A 20,701-nucleotide genomic window follows, 5' to 3' on the forward strand; every position below is an offset into this window, starting at 1 on the left:
ATACAAAAATATCATAGCATTAAACTATAAGACACCATCTATTTGCACGATAAACCAATACAGCAAAACGGATTTGAGCTGTACTAGTTATACAAGTCAACATTTGAAAAAATATGACATTTATTTTCTTTACTGAATCATGCAAGACATCTTACACTGACAAAAACTTGCCTTGAGAAGCATAACCATTAGAAATGGCATCAAAACCTGTGCCATAAATTTATGGCTGTAAAGGACCCAACATCGAATGTAGTACCCCTTGATACACTACATAAACAAATTCCATGGCTGAGATATCCTTGTATCATTTTAGAAATCCTCTTCAGGCTAGAAATTAAGATCTGCCTCTACTGCAGTATTTATCATAGAGAGTGAATGTGTTTAGCTTGTAGTAGGTTTACATTTACAAAAATCTCCTTTATAAGCAGCAGCTTCATCATATCATCCCTTAACACTTACCCACTGAAAAAAGCCAAACCCCTGAAATATTAAGGGTTCTTTTTTCTTAAAGAAAAACTTAACATACAGAAGTTGATGCATTACTGCTAAACTAGCTGGCAAGAGAGCTATCACCAATCAGCAAAAATATCTGTATTGCAGGTCCTAATTCCCCAAGGAAATAGATGCAAGATCTGTGAAGCAAACCAGAAGAAGAACTTCACTGCATTTCACCATGAACTGAACAACCTTCTGAAATCTATGCTAAAATAATCAGAAAACCATTTTTATTTTTACTGCTATGTTATTTATTTAAATATTTAATTATCACTAACTTATATATTTTGCCCTGTGGCTTACCAGCTTGCTGTCTATTTTGGGACCACTGTATGTTCTTAGTCTGGGTGGCAAGACAGTCTGTTTTAAGATCACATTTGATCCTTTCCGTAAGCCCTACGGGCTCAGAATGTACTTTGGAAAACTAATTGGTTCTCACTTTGTCAATAAACTTAGAGACACAACTATTTATTGAAAAAACTATTAAAAGTTACTTGTAGATTATATTTAATAAATTTCAGTAACATATAAAAATCATGTGTAGAGTATTCTTTGTTAAATGATACTGTCTTTTTCACTGGTGACTTACTACTCTCCTTTTTTTTTTTTAAACACAATAAAAGCAGCCCCCAAAAGCATTTACCAGCATACAAGCGTACAGGTAACAGACTCAAAACAAGACACCTACAAGATATCATCTTTAAAGCAATATAAAATACTAGTTTACACTGGCATACAGCACAAGGTATAGAAGTAATAGTACCAAGTTGCTTCCCTCAAAAGAGAGACCCAAACCAGCAAGTTGGTGCGTGTTTTTTTTTTTTTTGTGAGCTCTTCTCCTTAGCTACACAAGCTTTCTGCTATATTTTTTGCAGGATACATTTTTCTTGTTGGCATAAGCAAAACATGTAGTTCTCAGAAATGTTCAGAGACAGGGAAACATTATTAAAACAACAATGCACCTGAAGTAATAACTATGCAGGTAACTGAGATACCAATGTCCCAGAACACTTACATGGCCAATTCTTTCCAGCAACAACTAACATAAAATTGATGATTAATGTATAAATCCATGTGAACGTATACTGCCTTAAGTATTCACAAAGATCTTTTTGAGGAATCTCAGAAATGTGCTTGCTTCAAATGAAGATGGAGTCAGTCATTGTAAGTGACTGTGTGTAACATTCTAAGTTTTATGCAGAAAGAAACAACTAATAAGAGCATCTTTTACAATCCAAAACCCACCACTCGATGCTAACAATGCAAGCTGTAATCGATGAAAATAAGCCTACTATGACAGTTATCAGCCTATCGGTTAGTCTTTGATGTGTTTTGCTGGTGGGTGTGGTATGGAGTATTTCATGTTATATTTAAAAACAGACTAACAATGGAAAAAACAGCAGTTTTCTTGAATGCTGCAAAGAGAAAATAGGTGTTAATGATAGCTTTCTGCCAAAACGGGGAAAATACTTACAGCGCTGGTATCTGTTGCTCTACTTATCTTCTCTTCTCACAGTAAAGGAGTGCTCTGTCCCCACCCACAAGGACTCCGAAAAGCAAAATACTGTCACTCATCCCAGCCACAAAAAGATCAGCTCCACCCTCTTCTCAAATCAGATGCCTTCCAAATGACAGCTCATAATAACAGTAATACGTAAATACAGTATGACACAGAAGATGAGAAAACAGGCAAGAAATTTATTCACAGAAGTTCTTTCTACCTTGTCAATCTTTGTAGAATAATGCTTCTCTTTACATGGATTCCTTCTTGCTTGATAAATTTTTAAAACAGCATGCAAAAAGAATGAAAAAAAGTCTCCTTTAAACAAAGTGAGACAATATTTAAAGACATAGGAAGCACTGAGCCTATGAAATAAAGAGAGACTAGTCTTAAAGACACCCTTAAGAATGTAAGTATGATATGAGTACTACTGACTTCTGACTAGTACTGCCAACGTAGAGGAATTTTAGCACGCAGAATCTTGCAAGACCACTCACACGTTAAGTGACCACAGCAGTAAAACCGAGCAAGGCTGAAGTTGCCTAGCAGTGACGCTAACCTGCAGAGTCAAATCTAGAAACCTCCTGGAACACCTGCTGGACTCCCCATCAGGTCTGTGTCTGAAGACAGTGTAGGAGGCTAGTCCAAGAGGGGGGGCTAACTTGCACTCTAGTGCCAAGTATTAGGGAGAGAATGGAAATAGAATTATAGTTCGATAGCAAATATACACAGTTTATATGATTTAAGGCTAATAATAGATTTACAGCTGTAAAAACGTACTACATAATGTAATTGTAACTTAGTAATAGTAGTGTGGGTTTAGAATATCCATTATTTCACTGAGTTTTTTCATCAGGTTACTTAATACAACATTATAACCTTTTGAATTGTTTACATCTAAAGCCTCTAACCTACAGCAGAAAGCCGCACCCTGAGGTAACAGCATCACACAAAACATGTGGCTTTGCAGACAACCATGTGCCAGTATCAGGCCACGCATGTTTATCTGCATCACTGCCCCAGCCCTCAACAATCAGAAAGAGGGTACAGGAGCAGTTTTCATTGAACCTAGTTCTAGTAATAAATTAGGCTTCCTTTATCATTTGCTTAAGCGTGAGAAACCTCAACTCTAAAGATTTGGTAAAACCTAGCTTGGGGTCAATCCATGCAGACATCCCATGTGGAATAACCAAGACCTTTTCTAAGTACCTAAACAGTAAATGTTAGATAAGGCAGGAACAGTCAAGTACTTCAGAAACCAAGAAATGATGGTGAAGAGATACCCACGTATTCATAAGTAAAGGTAGAAGCCATAGCTCACTAATAATTCTGTAAAAAAAACACATGTAGTGTGAGAATATATACACCTTTTTTGGTGTTTTGGTCTGCACAAACTGCTTTGGAGTTGGGCTGCAATATTCCAAGACAGCTGCACGTTTACAGTCACGGGAAGCAGAGGCTTTGGCTGTTCTGGCACTAGTTTTGGGGATTGTCACATGACTTCTGTACAGTAGCCATGCTCTGCTGTGGATTTTCAAAACATTTGCTGGCTGGCTTGCTCCCCCTGTAGCAGCTCCAACAACCGCTTCAAGACATTTTTTCAGAGAAGTACCTGTTTGACTTTAAAGGCTGCTGATACATATAGCTAGTTGAGGTAGGAGGAAGTTGTTTGTGTTGCACATATTTGTAATCATGAGGCCTTTTAGATTCTGATTAATGTTTTAAGTTGATATTTCAGTTTCAGCCATACATAACTGTACGTTTCCTAAAAAGTATGCAAGACGTTTGCAAAACATTTTGCATGTCAGCAGCCGATGGAAGTTATTTATGTCATATTAACAAAAGGTACACTGGAAAAGCACGTAAACACACTCCTGCCATTCTGTAGAAAAATCTCAGGCAAAGGGTAGGTAAAAAAACCTGAGTGATTAATGATCAAGTATTCATTTCACTGCAGTTAAAAATGCCTGCAAATATGTACTCTTTTAAATGACAAGTTTCTTGACTAAATTAGGCTTCGGAGAACAAGTTCTGATCAAAGCAATGCAAAAATGAAGATTTATGCTCAAGTCACTGTAATTTTGCATTCTCTAAGGGCCACTGAATGACAAAAAGCAGCAACAGAAAGTAAGCGTGACAAATATTACTGCAGCAGAATCTTGCGAAAAAACTCTTACTGTGAATCCAAGATACGCAGTAGTGGTCACTACACTTCAGTGTGCAAAGAGGTTTGCAGATTACCATAACATAGCACATGACAGGAGTAGATAACGTTGAGTGTAACATAAAAGGTAAAGCTTAGACTAAATAAAAATATACTGTTGGCAAAACGTGGTAAATAGCATAGCTCCAAAGACAGTGAAAAAAATCAGTTTACATTTGCTCATACGATCTACAGAAGAAACACACAATGGATTTCTCACTAAAATTTGTGCATTTACAAAACGCAGACTGGGTAGATATTAATGTGAAATGTAACATTTGTCAAGTTCTAATCAACTTGACAGAACGAGAAGTGTACTTTCCTCCCTATTTTGTGATACTATCACTTTAGGCCATTTGGTAGCCCTTTAACCTTTTGTTAAAAAACAGGAAAAAACATCTAAAGTTGTTAAAATATTGATAAAAATTCTACATACAGCAAACAAATTCTCCATATACTTTTGTCTGTCAAACTTGCAACCAACTATAGCTAGATTCACATACTGAAATAGTAGTTGCAGGATCGGCTCCTGTATTTGCCCAAGATTTAAAAGAAATCTTTAGAGAAAAAGAATAATATATTGCAAGCCTCTGAAAACACATAGCAAGGTGAACTTTACTGTACATCCCTTCTCCTCTAAGTTGTGAAACACCTCAGCAGAACCCCTTACAACACTTAGGTCAATCAATTTCCTGAGCTCTCGTCTGCTTGATCCCACAACTTTAATATAAAATTAAAATGTGACATGTATGACACATGCCATGTGTCATGACACACATCATGCATGTGCCATGTACGACATGCATATGACACATGATGTGACAGGTATGCAGCATGTATGAGATGACATCTATGCAACATATATGGTGTGATGTGTGACATATTACATGTGTGACATGTAACATGTATATGACATCTATGACACATGATGGGACATGCATGTGCTATCTGTGACACGTGACTTACATGTGACACGACTTACACATGACATGAGATGACATGACATGCATGAGGTGAGACATGCAACATGTGATGCATGTAACAACATGCATAACATGAAACTCATATGACATGAGATGCGGTGATGCAACACACGTGAGATGATGACACGCAACATGTTGAGACGTGACAACATGCATGACATGAAACGTAACATGCAACACGTGAGACATGGTGACATGCAACACACGTGAGACATGGCACACATGTGACGGATGACATCCATGTGATGTGCCATGTGACATGACTTATGTGACATCAGATTTGATGTGTATCAGAATCAATATGTGGCATGTTACAGCTATGTTACACATCAGACTTGACATGTGTCACTTGTGACAAGTATATGCATATAGGTATAGCAGGTGTGTGTATGTATACAGAGAGAGTATGCGCATGCGCGCACACACAGCCATCTATGCCTGTGTATATATAGTCTCACCAGTGGACCTCAATTCTTCTCAAGCAGGGAGGGGACAGAGAGGCTGAGCTCTCAACCAGAGGCTGTTGGTGCTGTTTGTGTTCACATGCCTGTCTCTAGTCTGTGCAGCCAGCCATGTATGTATGTACAATGTACATGTGCTCTGTGTTCATGTATCTGTCAGTAATACATCTTCAGCCTCATTACTGGAACCGCACTTTGGAATTACAGAAACAGCTGAGGAAAAACCTGGACAGAACACCTACATGCTAATATTTACTAGCCCAGTGCATTCTGCATGTGCTGTTTCTTAATCAAAGAACAATCCAGATACAAAACTGGATCCATGCTGCTGTCATCAACTCATTTCTCAAGGATACAGCTACCATGCCTAGCACAGCACATGGTTTTCACAACAGAACCTCTTTCCTCCAAAGAAGGAATCTAAGTTTCATGGACGTTTTGGTTTGCTGTTCAAATTAATAAAATGGCTGAAGTACACAAAAAAAGCTCAGTTACTTGTACATATTTAAGGCCTCTCGCTTAACGAAAAAAACCACCTTGGTGAGGATGTCTCAGCCAAAGTCTAAGTCCATACAGAAAAATGGTCCAAAGTGTATAAAACGCTAACACAATGTCAAGGAAATTTATTGAAGTTTTAATACCCCTGAAAAAAGGCAACACTATGCTCTAGCCTGGAATATGATGGCCATTCTCAAGCATTCTTAGAAAGGAAACATTACATGGAGCAAATATTATGTGGAGCATGTGCCACAAAAAGACAACAAAACACCACCACACCTCATCTTAAAAAGCCTAACAGAAAACAAAATAGCAGAACAGCAAAAAAAGTCAAGGACAAGGTTGTAACAAGTCAGTGAGTTTCAGTAACTTGAAAATCAACATAAGGCTGTCTCCAGTAAAGACTCCACGTACTAGTTAGAAAAACAGATTAGGGGAAAAAAACAGAAAGAGGTTTTTGTTTTAGAATCCTCTTATGATATGAAGCTGAAACATGACTACAGCACTATACTATTACTGGTGTTTGAAAACACTACCTAACAGCTTTTGTATGATATACAAAAATCAAGTAACATAATGAAAGCGTACTCTCTAGCTTAAATACGCTAATGTTTCACAACACCACACAAAACCCAAGCGTGGTACTTAACAACATCCTTTTAAACATTATCATGACCTTACCATCTTCTTACCCTAATTTACAAGGAAGCAACTTCCCTCTTGTTCGGCAACATTTTTCAGGTTATTATGCATGCAGACAATTTTGTGAGAACTCGGCAGTACTGATAAAGTAGTCTGTGGGTAGAGGAGTCCAACTGATCTACAAGCACTAGCATCCGATGGCTTTTGGGGCAGCCCACAAAAGTTGAAGGAACCTTGTTTCTGGTGACTTCTGTACTACAACACACTATTTTGTTATTTACAGCTTTGACACCTTTAAAATGCTTTAAATCCACTACCAAAAATAGCGATTGTCACAAAACAGTTGAGTAACAGCTTGGCAATTCAAACTTTCACATGTGGAAGTACACAGATTATTTTTTAACCCTTCTACCACAAACAATATACAGTAAACTACAAGCTACTTGGCAAACCCATGCTAAATAAGTCTTAAAATGACTAGCAAAGGATGCCTACAGATAAAGCACAGATTGCCAATTTTTGTATCTGAAAGCGATTCTCACATTGTAATACTTTTTTTTTTTTTTTAAGAAATCCCAACTTTTACTGTTTTGGTGGGTGTTTTTTTTTTCCTTTTCTTAAAGACAGTTATGAAAAAAGCAGGGAAAAAAGAAGAAATCAATACACAGCAATCCTGAAACTAACAGGAAAAAAACATCTTAATAACTCCATGGCGGGGTGGGGAGTGGGGTGGTGGGGTGAGGGAGCAGAAATGAGGTGGCATTGAGGGGCAAAACAGAACAGATTTGCAAAGCTGTTAGATACTCCTACCCATGAGAAAACACCAACTTTTGGAAAAGACTGAACTGTTACAGATGGTTTAACAACTGCATTTCAATTGACAAGAAGCAGCTCTGGAATGATTTTCTTGCTGCAAACATGAACCCTACAGTTAAACATTTTATTAAGCAGAATTACATCTTACTGAAAGAAATCATCCACACTGACTTCACATACAATCCACCTCACAGTCAGTCACTGAACTGTTCGATATGTGGAGACTTCACAATCCAGGATCCATAACTATGTTGCTCTAAGTAGCTTTGCAGCAAATTTTTAGCTTCTTGGTACAATTCAGATTGAATCTGAAAAAAAGAAGAAGAAAGATCTTGAAAGATCTCAAGAATTATGGTTACAGAGATCTCTGTTCTTCACCACCAGCATATAATATGCACAACCACAAACCTTGTAGAAAACAATACCTACAAATCTTACAGTTCCCTCAGTTGCTGACAGTGAGAGAAAGTGTTACAGACTCTCAAAACATATTCTTTTTATGTATTTGGGCATTTATTGGGATGAGAGAATTGTTCTGCTAAACATTATTTTTTTCGGCATCTTTTCAGTTCCAATAATATCTTTACATTGAAAAGAAACATTCAATATCATCCAATGCAAATCTAAACACATGGTGAACAGTGTTAGCAGGTCAACAATCAATTAGCAAGCCATCCTATTTCAAAGTTTTCAAGGTGATTCAAGTTTTTTAATCATTTAAAAAATGATCTCTTGCATGTTCTGACAGGAGAACAAAAAAGACATGTACTTTATAAAAGCTTAAGTTTCACGTAACAAACAATTTTGGATATAAGTATATCCTGAACCAAGGAGAGGAAAAACCTGGAAGAGTACAGAGAAGTAAGATGAGCCTACATATTTCCAAGTGTGGACAGAAGTGAGCGAACTGTGGTTAAAGCGATCAAGAATCACAGCAGCTCCTTTAAGTAATTTCTCTGTATTTTTATACCACAGAGGAAAGCCTGAGATCTAATGCTGTCATATGATGAACGATTCCTACTTTCCTATTCCTCTATGACATAAGAATCCTTCCACAAGACTACACTGTGGTAGAAAAATGTGTGGTGGGTTTGACCCTGGCTGGATGCCAGGTGCCCACCAAAGCCATTCTATCACTCCCCCTCCTCAGCTGGACAGGGGAGAGAAAATACAACAAAGGGCTTGTGGGTTGAGATTAAGGACCCGAGAGATCACTCACCAATTACTGTCACAGGCAAAACAGACTCAGTTTGGGGAAAATTAACTCACTCTATTACAAATCAACCAGAGTAGGGTAATGAGTAATAAAACCAAATCTCAGAACACCTTCCCTCCACCCCTCCCTTCTTCCCGGGCACAACTTCACTCCCGGATTCTCTACCAACCCCCCCAGCGGCGCAGGGGGACGGGGAATGGGGTTTACAGTCAGTTCATCACACGTTATTTTCTGCCGCTTCATCCTCCTCAGGGGGAGGACTCATCACACTCTTCTCCTGCTCCAGCGTGGGGTCCCTCCCACGGGAGACAGTCCTCCACGAACTTCTCCAACGTGGTCCCACAGGCTGCAGTTCTTCATGAACTGCTCCAGCATGGGTCCTTTCCATGGTGTGCAGTCCTTCAGGAGCACACTGCTCCAGCGTGGGTCCCCCACGGGGTCACAAGTTCTGCCAGAAAACCTGCTCCGTGGGCTCCTCTCCATGGGTCCGCAGGTCCTGCCAGGAGCCTGCTCCAGCGTGGGGTTCCCACGGGGTCACAGCCTCCTTCAGGCATCCCACTGCTCTGGTGTGGGGTCCTCCCCGGGCTGCAGGTGGACCTCCCTGGGCTGCAGGGACACAGCCTGCCTCACCAGGGTCTTCACCACGGGCTGCAGGGGAATCTCTGCTCTGGCGCCTGGAGCATCTCCTCCCCCTCCTTCTGCACTGACCTTGGTGTCCGCAGGGGTGTTTCTCTTACATGTTCTCACTCCTCTCTCCGGCGGCTGTTTCTCTCTGTCCCCACTTTTTTTCCTTCTTAAAAATGTTACCACAGAGGCATTACCACTATTGCTAATTGGCTCGGCCTTGGCCAGCGGCGGGTCCGTCTTAGAGCCGGCTGGTATGGGCTCTGTCGGACACGGGGGAAGCTTCCAGCAGCTTCTTACAGAAGCCACCCCTGTAACCCCCCCGCTACCAAAACCTTGCCACACAAAGCCAATACATTCCACCCCTCACCTCTGTGCATCACATTTTTAAGAACTATCATTAAAATCTACATTCATCACACAAAATCTTCACTCATATCAACAAAAAAGAATTCCCCACACCGAAATCAAAATAATATCATCACAAAACTGACAAAAAGTGGACAATTTACACACAATCCACCCCTCATCCCTTCACCACAATTACAACAATAAAAATTCCCCACTTGTCATGCAGCTCTTCACTCTCTAGCTGCGTTCAGTCCATGTTTTGCCCGTTACCTCTCTCAATTACTATCCTTATCTTGAATTCCTCACATTGCCCGCATTCTCCATCAAAAGACTGTGGTGGGTTGACCCTGGCTGGACGCCAGGTGCCCACCGAAGCCGTTCTATCACTCCCCCTCCTCAACTGGTGCCCAAATAGGGATGTGTGAAACAAATGTAAAAAGTGAGATTGGAAATGAACTAATGAACAAAAAGCTCCCAATCTTTTTAATACGAAACTATCTCATGTGAGAAAAATGGCCAGGAACCTCCATGTGCTGAGACAAAACATGGCAGATTTTCATAAAGAATGCTTTAAGATTAATTCAGTAGATTAATTTTGCTTGAAAAATTTCAGACCATTCTCAGACAAAGATTAGAGGCAATAACAGAGATCCAGCTTTCCAGGTGAAGTCTTCAGCAAAACAGAAAGACACCCCTGGCTATCAAACCAGCTTAGAGAGTAGCCATAATAAGACTCCTTACTAAAACTCTCCCGTTCTGTACCAGCTTACCTTAGCTTCATGGTACGTTGCAACTTGAAGCAAATCATTCCGTTCTGCTTCCTTAGCAAGCAATCTGAAACGACTGAACATTGCTGCCTTGCAAAGGCGACTTGCCATGTAAGTGCCACTTTTGAATGGCGAACTGCAGTCAAAATGAAAAAAGAATAATAAAACTCAGTAACAAATACACTAGTATACACTGGTAGTGAGTATACTAGTATACACTGGTATTTTGCTTTTATCATTACAGGATTTTTTTTCCCCTCTAACGCTCTGTGAATATGATCATATGATCCTACTTCCACTTCCAATGAGCAAAGTTAATGCAAATCAGCAGCTGTGAGAATTTAAACAAGTAAACCAAGAATGGTTTTCAAACTGGAATTTATCTGAACTATTTACGTGCCAATTGGTTTTATGCATTAAAACGTCCACCACAACAGAAAATGGAATAAAGATATCTCAATTCAAAGAACTGTTTAATTTCACATCTTAGCACCTCACTGTAAAGTTACAAGATCTCTAAAGCTACATCTAATCACAGGATGCATTCACCTAACACAGAAGAGAATCCCTCTCATTTGGGTAACGCTGTGGCCTCCATGCATAGCTTAAAAAATTAATACTCCAATGAATCAGCACAGAACGATAGGTCTAACCATGTTTTCCAACATAATGAAAAAAAATTCTAACCTTTCAGTGGTTTTTCCACTTAACCCATCCACAACTTCCAGTGATGTGTCTGACAATGACCAATTCAAACTAAGAGACCTCTGTTGAAAGTCTGTTTGAATTGAGTGTGCAGCATTCACCAAATAAGTATGAGATCTGTTGACCAGGTAAGGCATGGGAAGCTTTGATGTAAGTGCATCATCAACACGCTGTTTTATAGCTATTTCTAGCCCTCTTGTATCCTTGCAATTTCCATTTCCTATTAAACAAAAAAAATCAGTCACATGTACATCAAATTAAAAAAGAAAAATTAAAGAAGCTAAGAATGCAGACGTTTTCACTAGTCTACATTATAATCATTTTTCTACACAAAACTGATATTTGGAAGAACCAGTTCAAATATTCAGTTTACAAAATAAAAATGATTTCACAATTTCTTCTCCAGAGGCATCATTATTTTCATTGGATACCTCCTTTCTGGAATAATTATTCTTCATCAACTCTTTACATTCCTTGCAGAACACACCATTAAAATAAAAGCTGCAACACAAACTTTGATGTTCTAGATTTGAAAACACACTACAGAGTTTTCTCATATTACTCCACATCCAACAGTATTTCTGACTGCCTACTAAACAAACATACTTTGGTCCATAGTATCTCAAGGAATGGCCATAGAATTTCTATTAAATAAAAGGGCAATACATTATAGATCACATTTACTTTGAATACCATTTAAGTGAGCACATTAGAAATTTTTCTATCGCTTTTACTTAAAGTGCCCAGACTTCCTCAGAAGGTGCTGGTAGGCATTCACCAACTCTTCCAAGATCTTTTGGAGTACTTCAAAAACCTTGTTCTGTGTTAGAAAAGGAAAAGCTGGGTCATCTTCAATATCTGGGGAACGCAGACACCTGTGTACTAAGTCTCATAATACAAATACTGAGAGGAAGAAACACCTGAAAACCTTTAATTTAATTCCACCACATAAATAAAAGCTACTGAAATGATAATAGTATGGTCTTCCTGACTGCCACAAAATCATAGGAGTTCACTATCACCTTGGTAATCCCTATTCCTCAACAAAATGCCCATCTGCATGAACCAATACGAAGGGGGAAGGGTGGTGCAGAGCACGGACACAAACAAAACTGAACAAAGACTTCATAGAGCTCATAAGATAACCCAGAGTGAAATTGAGCATTTTCAGGTAAATACTGGCAGTTTTTCCACCACTGCTCCATTCTACAGTTAAGTGACTAACATTGTCACCTTAAAGTCACCATTATTTGACTGAACAGTTAACAGACACAGCATTTGTCACACGATGCTTTCTCAATATCTAAAATACAATTTGTTATAAAACAATGGTGAATATCTTCTGTTACTCTTAATACATAATAAAGGAACAACAATCTGGCAAGCTAAAACAAGCCCACAATGACAAAAGAGTGAGCATAACTGAGTTTTACATCAGGGTATTGCAAAGATGAGTGAAAAAAAAATATACACACTTAGTACCTTTTCAGAAAAGTACTGTAATTCTTTAAAGAACCATCTTGGTTTAGTTCATGTTTTATAAAATGTAATCAAACCGGAACATGAAAACATACAAAAAACCCACTGAAATTTGCATTAAGCTTACCTACAAGAATACTGTTTATATACACTGGTTCGATGAAGTGACTCAGCAACGCTCCCTGAATACCAACCACTTCCCATTTTGTTAATTTGTCACTAGCGGACATACTGCTTGCTCTAACAGTTTTAGGTGGACAACAAACAGTTAGGTAAATCTTGCCTTCTATAGCAACATGGAGACTCAGTTGTTCATTAATTTCATAAGCAGATATAGATTGTGGATTGAGATGTCTAAAGTAAGACAAGAAAATGAATTTCAGTGAGAAAGTACTCTAATCAGAGATTATTGTAAAGTGGTACCTAAAACGGTTTCTCAGAAAACAGTATCAACAGATCTGGGCCTTGCAGTATGTTCAATATTTCTAAATTTTGGAAACACCACATTCAGCTGCTCAAGTAACTGGAATACCAAAATCAGTATTTAAATATGAAATAGTAATTCAACCTAATCTTAGCCATCAGTTTTGCTAACATTAAAAAAGATCAGCATACGCTGCAAACAAGCAATCGCTTTGTGTCTACTTACACTATGACAGAAGTTACTTGGAGGCTGTTCATCTTGTAAAAAAGCAGCTGTAAGGTTGGTAATCTCCGTTAAAACATAACTTACATTGCAATTCTTCAAAATATTTAAAACTAATAGATGCCAACACATCAGGGAGACAAAACAGTGACTGTTCTGAAGCAAAATGGTTTCCCCCTTAACTAAAGAGGGATAAGAAGTCAAAGCTTGAAGTTTTGAGCTAACTCTCCCCAATAATAACGTAACTTATAATGCTATGATCAAAGGTGATTTTGCTTTATTACATTATTATAAAGCACCCATTTAATTTTGGGTTAAGTAACATACTACTGCCTGTTAATAAGTGGCCACATTTTGCTACTCAAAGGATTACTTAAAAGTAGCTCCCTTCTAAAAACTATCTTTAAATAACTCTATACATAAGCAAATCTGCTGTGTTAGAAGAAAATACTTTCCAGAGTTCGTCTCAAGAAAGCGCACACCAGAATGGACAAAAAACAAGAGAAAAAGCGCTGAATCTGTGATCCGTCAACTATTATAGAGTAGCTTACAAACTGCACCCAGTCGCATCAACCATTTCCTTGTAAGAGCAGGCTGTGACACTGAAAGTAATCTAAAACCTTCTGCAATTCTAACAGGAGGGACTCCCCCCAGTCAGCACAACTTGCAATGAATTGGCTGTGACTTCCAGTTCACAAGTCTGCCTTCCCAACACCGCAAATACAGTATGGAAGCCACTAGTTGTCTTGTATATATGGAAAACTTATGACTGTACAACTTTCAGGGACGTTATTCCACTGCACCACTAGAAGGGACACAAAATAACACTGTTCATAATAACCTGGTAAACCAGCGACTGCTGCTTTTAAATGTCAAAACTATTAAAAAAAACAAAACCACTTTCAGAAATTTAACAGAAGTTATAAGTGTAAAGATAAGCATAAGACTGTATTTGTCCCATCAAGTTTCTCTCATTACCTTTTTTCTACAAAGCAGAGTAGGAGCCTATTGTTTCAATTCAAGGCTTTTTATACTCTAGTCCTGCGGTGCAAAGGATGACATGAAGTCACCACATCCACCTGCTCAGTGATTAAATTAATCATTTCTTAGTATTTTAATAGTATCTTGGGAGGGGGGGTTAACAAGGAAGTGGGTATCCATAATAAACAAAGCATCATCCTGAAGCTATAACCCACATAAAGTTTATCGTCATGTTGAGCTGTATCTCATACACTTATCACTACCACCCTGTACATTAAAGCTTCCAAAACATGAAAAAAATTCAGAATAGCTCCTCTCACCTTACAAACGTGTAACAATGCATAATACATCTTTTCCCACACTCACAACAACGTGACAACGTGTTTGTCACTGCAAACAAATTAATCTTCCACCACAACATCTCTGAAAATACCAAGGTACTTACATCTGTGATTTTAACTGAGCAGTTCCTTTTGGAAGCTGATTCATGTAGAGAAAGATAGTTGTATTTTGCTTTAGGGTAAGCAGCTTTGAGCCTGGTGCTGTGCAAAATATGGATTTCTCTGTCCTTGCTGGATTTTCATTGTAGAACAGCAAAAGATGTCTATAAAAATATCTAAAAGAAAGCATTAAGTAACAGTACATGTGAAAAGCACTACTTTGTTTACAAATACATGGACATTCACATTTAATTCACAATTTGAAAACAATCCAGAAAGTACTAACTATAAAATGCAAGTGCACTTATATTTACATTTGCAAAACTAAAACTGAGAAGAACTGGCTGCAAGAGAACTGATAACTATTTGTACACACATTCTCACCTGAGTAGAGAACGCCTTGCAATAACAATGGCATGGCTGTCATGCAACACTCTTCCACAAGGTTGAAAGCACTGACTGTAATTATATTCTCCTGTTCCTAGTGCTACAACTTCATGCTGTCCACCTAAAAAGAAAAAACATTTATTTTTACATCACTGTGGTGGGACAGCCTTGTCTGGCTGCCAGGTGCCACCAAGTTGCTGTCTCACAGCCCCTGTCCCCCAGCAGGTTGGAATCTATGATCTTAAAGCTCTTTTCCAACCTAAACGACGCCATGATGCTATGAAAAAACAAAATGAAAAAGCTCGTAGGTCAAGGTAAGGACAGGGAGATGGCTTGCCATTTACCATCATGTGCAAAATAGACTCAACATGGGGAAGATTAATTTATCACCAATTAGAGCAGGACAGTGAGAAACAAAACCAAAACTAAAAACACCTCCCCCCTATCCCCTCCTCCTTGGCTCTACTTCACTCCTGACTCTTCTACCTCCTCTCCTCCTGGCCCGAGTGGTGCAGGGGTATGGGGAAGCATCAGTTCCTGACACTTGGTCTCTGCCACTCCTTCCCTGCTCCAACATGGGCTCCCTCCCACAGGATACAGTCCTTCCCACCAGCCGCAGTTCTTCAAGAACCGCTCCAGCGTGGGTCCCTTCCCCGGGCTGCAGTCCTTCAGGCACAGACTGCTCCAGCGTGGGTCCCCCACAGGGTCACAGGTCCTGCTAGAAAACCTGCTCCAGTGTGGGCTCCTCTCCACAGACCACAGCTCCTGCCAGAAGCCTGCTCCTGTGTGGGTTCTCCACGGGCTGCAGCTTCCTTCAGGGCACATCCACCTGCCCTGGCCCATACTGGTCTACACATACAGCCTTACTCCTCTTTGAGACAGCACAAGGAAATGCTTATGTAGGTCTTGAATAGTTGCATGACTGTAGCATAATTACGCATGTGACAGAGCCATCAGAGCAGAGTATTTCAAAGAAGGAGACCCACCCTTTACATTTATTAAGGATCAGAAATGCATTAATCAAGGGTCTCTGGCAACACAAACAGCCTAGGTTTTCCACTCCCCAATACTCACGATCAAAACAGACTTGCCTTTTTCAATGATGAAGGCAGCCAGTGAACTGCCACAACTTTGGTACTCAGGATGTGTGGTAGTCAGCCTGTTAAATACTTCTCCAAGTGTCTGCGAAAGCTTTTGATATATAAGCTGTCCTCTTTCTAAATAAAACAATAAAAACCAGCAAGACACAAATTTGCAGGGGAGGGAAAGCAGACATGATCAACCACTTGACAAATTATAACTGTAAACACATGGTAAAAGCACCATCAACACATGCTTCTGGGATTCTGAAGATTATCAAGATGAACATGAATAAATAAAGGACAAGTACACCCGAACAATTTATGCTTTTATTATTCATGACAATAAATCAGGGGTATGGATCAAGTTTGATCAACTACTCCACACAGCGTTTCAAGTAAGGACAGAAATACTGTTTCTATTTCTGTCACCAGTTCACCACTTAAATTCAAGCAATTTACTGAAGTTTGACCATTGGTTCTACAAACGGACACATCTCCTATTTCAGTGACACTAATTCTTACAGCGTTCTTCAAGAGGTTTAAAATAACAGCAACTTCACAGAGATCACTAAATGTATTAAAAGAAGAATTAAAAAAAAAGGCAAATAAAAAAAAAAAAGCCAGCATTTGCTGGCTAATTGGAATCAATAGAGAAAAACAAGACTATTCCTTACCAAAACAGATCCTTGAGGCGCGAACGCAGTTTGCTGGAGTTTGGGGCTCAGCAGGAGTATAGAGAGGATCTAAGAATTTAACAAAATTTCAAACTGGGATGGACATTCCAAGTTTCAAAGCATGGATCTCACACTATTTCCATCAAGTTAAAGTTTCCGATTCTCTAAGAATTTTCTTTTCTGACTTTGAAGTCCTTGTAAGCATAGAACTATTTAGACAGCAACCCTTAAAAGAAGATAAACGTTATGGTAACTGAATTCTTTTGAAAGTAGTAACTCAGTGTTGAAGCCTTTTAATCATAAAAATTCAAACCCACTTAGGATCAGCTTCATGTTGCTGTTACCTAGTGAGTAGCAATTCAAGTGCAACAGCAACAAATAAATTAATTCCTTCAGTAATCTCCACTCTGGGCTACAAACTGATGCAACTCCTCATACTCAAAAGACAAAGAAAAAAAACCCAGTTTGCTCTGTCCAAAGAATTCAAGAAAACCGACAGAGGCGCTGATTCGGAAGCATTTAATAAAACTACACAGAGATTTTTGCATAGGAAACCTTTAAGCCAAGCTTTTCAAATTCTAAATAGGTGTTGCTAGAATATTTACCTGACTTTTCAGAAGCCTTCACCCCTGTATACTCCAAGTTAAGTAGCTCATCAAGAGCCAGTTTAGCTGCATTTAATCTAGATTCCTTCTTGTTTTTTCCCAGTCCAGTCTTGTAGCAAACACCATCTACCACAGCACAAAAGGCAAAATAAGGCCTTATGATATTGCCTTTAAAGAAGAAAAAAAAAAACCCAAACACAATTAGTGAAATTATTATAAGGTACTTTTATCCATAGCTTTATGTGCTTATATTCATTCCAAGGACAAGTACAAGACAAAAAGACAATTTTAGCAAATACAAATCAAACCTTTCACTTCCAGAAGAACTGTAGCAGCTTTCACTTTATGCACTTTTCACAAAGTTCTGGTAGCAGCCAGAATTTTATACAACTCATCTGATCAAATTCTGTAGTAATTAATTATGAAACACAGCTGCGTGGACAATAACAAGGGCAGCCAAAAAGCAACATATGTGTAGGGTAGTACAACCAACAGTTAAAAAAAAACCAACCAAACAAAAAAACCCATCTGTATTAGTGCCATCAATACTAACTGCAGAACGCCAGATCATCTCAAGGACAAGCAAGTATTATTTTACTTAAGAAAAGAAGAAGTATTTACCTGCCACACTAGTTTCTTTCAATTCAAGTTGTAAATGGTGCATTTGTGCAAACTGATGCAAGGCAGATACTGGGTTTATTACCCCCTGTTCATATCTTGCAATAAACTCCTCTAGGTCTTTCTTTGGAGGAAGTGCTGATAATGGCGGTGGATGGGCTGCTTTCAAAAGAAAAGGTTCTGAATGAAAATTAAGAAAAGAACTGAACACACTGACAGTTTAAAACTGTTTACAATAAATGCTTTTTTGATGCTTCTTAGAAGAACAAAAAGCAAAACATTTACTCTAGAGCAGTATTGGCTTTGTACTGAACCCTACATTAACAACACCAGCAATTCTGAAACAGTGTGTACCTCCTCTTTTAAAAGCATCAAAGCATTGAGCGCTAAATCCATTAACCTCTGAATACAGACAGACATTACATGTAAATACAACATATATTCCCCCTCCCCTGCAAACCAGCCATCAACTGAAAGTTGCTGATGGCAGATTAAAAACAATGGAGCATGTGTTTTTTTCAGGCAAAACTATGAAGCAGTGAACACCCTGTCGTAAAACACTATAAAAAGTTTAGGCAACCACACACATTATTCAAAAAGCTGATAACTCATTCAAAGAAAAAGAAACCCACCCACAAAGAGCTGCCGAATACAGAGACAGCGCCTCTAGCTGAAGTGGCCAGGACAGAACACGGGGAGAGCTGCACTGCACACCCACCCTGACGCTCCAGGTCCTCCCCACACCCATGATTAACCACACTGGGAACCAGGAGAGCAGGTGGGTGGATATTTCATCTGTCCTGGCAGAGCCATTAGGCTCTTCAGAGGGCAATATGAAGCAAGATAGTCAAGTCATAAAAGACTTCTATAAATTCTGAGTAGTCCTAAGGCAAACCCACACTTCTGAGTTTCATTCAAAATACAAACTCTTTCAAGGAGCACACTATATCTGGAGCATTGTCTTTGACTTTGAGATCTCCTATAGAACAACCAATTAACATTTCCTGCAGCACCTACTTCTGTGAAGGATCGGTGTGTTCTGTTAGCTTTGAGAAAAAAAAATGAAATCTTTTTCCCTGTATCAACTCTAGGATGGACATGTTGCCATATACTCAGGCACAAGTATCTCCCAGCCAAGAAGAACTAAAGTAAACTAAGTTCATAAAGAGGTGACTTCACCTCAATACAACTATTTGGCGAGACAGAACTCAAAAACATCCCAGGACATCTGGAACCACAGTTAAAACTTCTTCTACGAAAATTCATGAAGCAGTACGTGTTCTATATTTTGGCAACCTCTACCGCACTTTTAACATGTAACTTGGAATTTACAATTATGAAATGCAGCAGACTATATAGCCCACCCTACAACAAATCTCTTACTCTAACAAACTTCCAGTAGAGGACACAGGAAAGAGAGAAACAAGGTCGAGTAGATGCTAGAGAAGTCACTTAAGAAAGTACAAGGGTAAGAAAAAGCAGCAGAGGGTTGCAACCTTTCAAAAAAGAAAAAAATCACAAAGTTACTTATTCACTAACATCAACAATGTATTTTAATAGCTAATCTCAGTATACAAACAGAGAAGTATACCTGGATTTTGCGTCACCTTTGGTACAGCGCACCTCTCAGAAGGTGGAAGTTTTGGCCTTACAGACTGAGAAAGCACCTCTGAAGGTGGCTCCCTAGGAGCCCGAGCTGGCGAAGTCGGCTTTTGCATGGAGTCAGAGGGGGGTATTCCAGCACTCTGACACCAGCCGCTGCTGCTAGTCATTTTGGATCAACCTAAATAAATTTAACAGTAAAGTTACGAGATGTTTTCTACGTTTTTCTTAGTTAAGCCGCTTCCCCGCACACCGGAGCAAAAGAACCGAGACCCGGCGTCCTTCCCATCCCTCCCCTTCCCCGGCCGGCACCGCAAGGTTCGAAGCCCCTTCTCCGGTTAATTAACCACCTTGCCCCACGCGTGATGCCCCTCTGCACCTCGCCTTGCCGCCGGCTCCAAGAAGACAACCCCCCAGCCGGCTCTGCGGGGGGCGAGGCAAGAACTAAAGCAGCAAAGCTGATTCCTCTCAAGTTTGCAGGAGGAGCTAGCGCTGGAGCAGAAGGCTTTAGTACCCGCTCTCCTCTCCCTGTGCTGTGAGAAAACCCACACCTGCCGGGCTCGGCCGCCCGGTCGCTGCCGCAGGGTTTACACCCGCCGGGCAGGTGGAGCTCGCCTGAGGTAAATGGAGGGAGGAGGCGCGGCGGCCGCAGGGCAGCTGCCCCCTCTCCGCCCTGAGGGGTGGGCTACAACGGCCGAAGCGCAAAGCCGTCCCTCAGCTGCCACCCCACCTCACCGCCAGCGCGTTAGAGGCGGCGGCGGCGCCTCCACCCGGCCCCTCCATTTTGTCGAGGGGAAAAAGGGGGGGGAAGATGCCTCCGGCGAGAGCCCCGCCACGGCGCGGCCGAGGGAGAACGCCAGCCTCCTCCTTGGCGCAGCAGCGGCCGCCCCCACCCCACGCTGTCTGGTCGGTTTCCCGTGCCACC

The 20,701-nt window shown here is 40.0% G+C and overlaps 1 protein-coding gene across 1 annotated transcript; it reads right to left on the reverse strand.

Moving 5' to 3' along the window:
- Nucleotides 1-7,793: 7,793 nt before the first annotated feature.
- On the reverse strand, nt 7,794-19,946 carry ADAD1 (adenosine deaminase domain containing 1). The gene is made up of 11 exons (XM_075025371.1): nt 19,766-19,946; nt 18,178-18,354; nt 17,557-17,724; nt 16,952-17,020; nt 16,287-16,412; nt 15,193-15,316; nt 14,814-14,984; nt 12,869-13,095; nt 11,245-11,482; nt 10,561-10,693; nt 7,794-7,907 (listed from the first exon to the last, which is right to left on the reverse strand). The coding sequence occupies exons 1-11, from the start codon at nt 19,944-19,946 to the stop codon at nt 7,794-7,796; spliced, it is 1,728 nt and encodes a 575-aa protein (XP_074881472.1).
- Nucleotides 19,947-20,701: the final 755 nt, after the last annotated feature.

The sequence above is a fragment of the Buteo buteo genome, chromosome 1, assembly GCF_964188355.1.
Source record: "Buteo buteo chromosome 1, bButBut1.hap1.1, whole genome shotgun sequence".
NCBI lineage: Eukaryota > Metazoa > Chordata > Aves > Accipitriformes > Accipitridae > Buteo > Buteo buteo.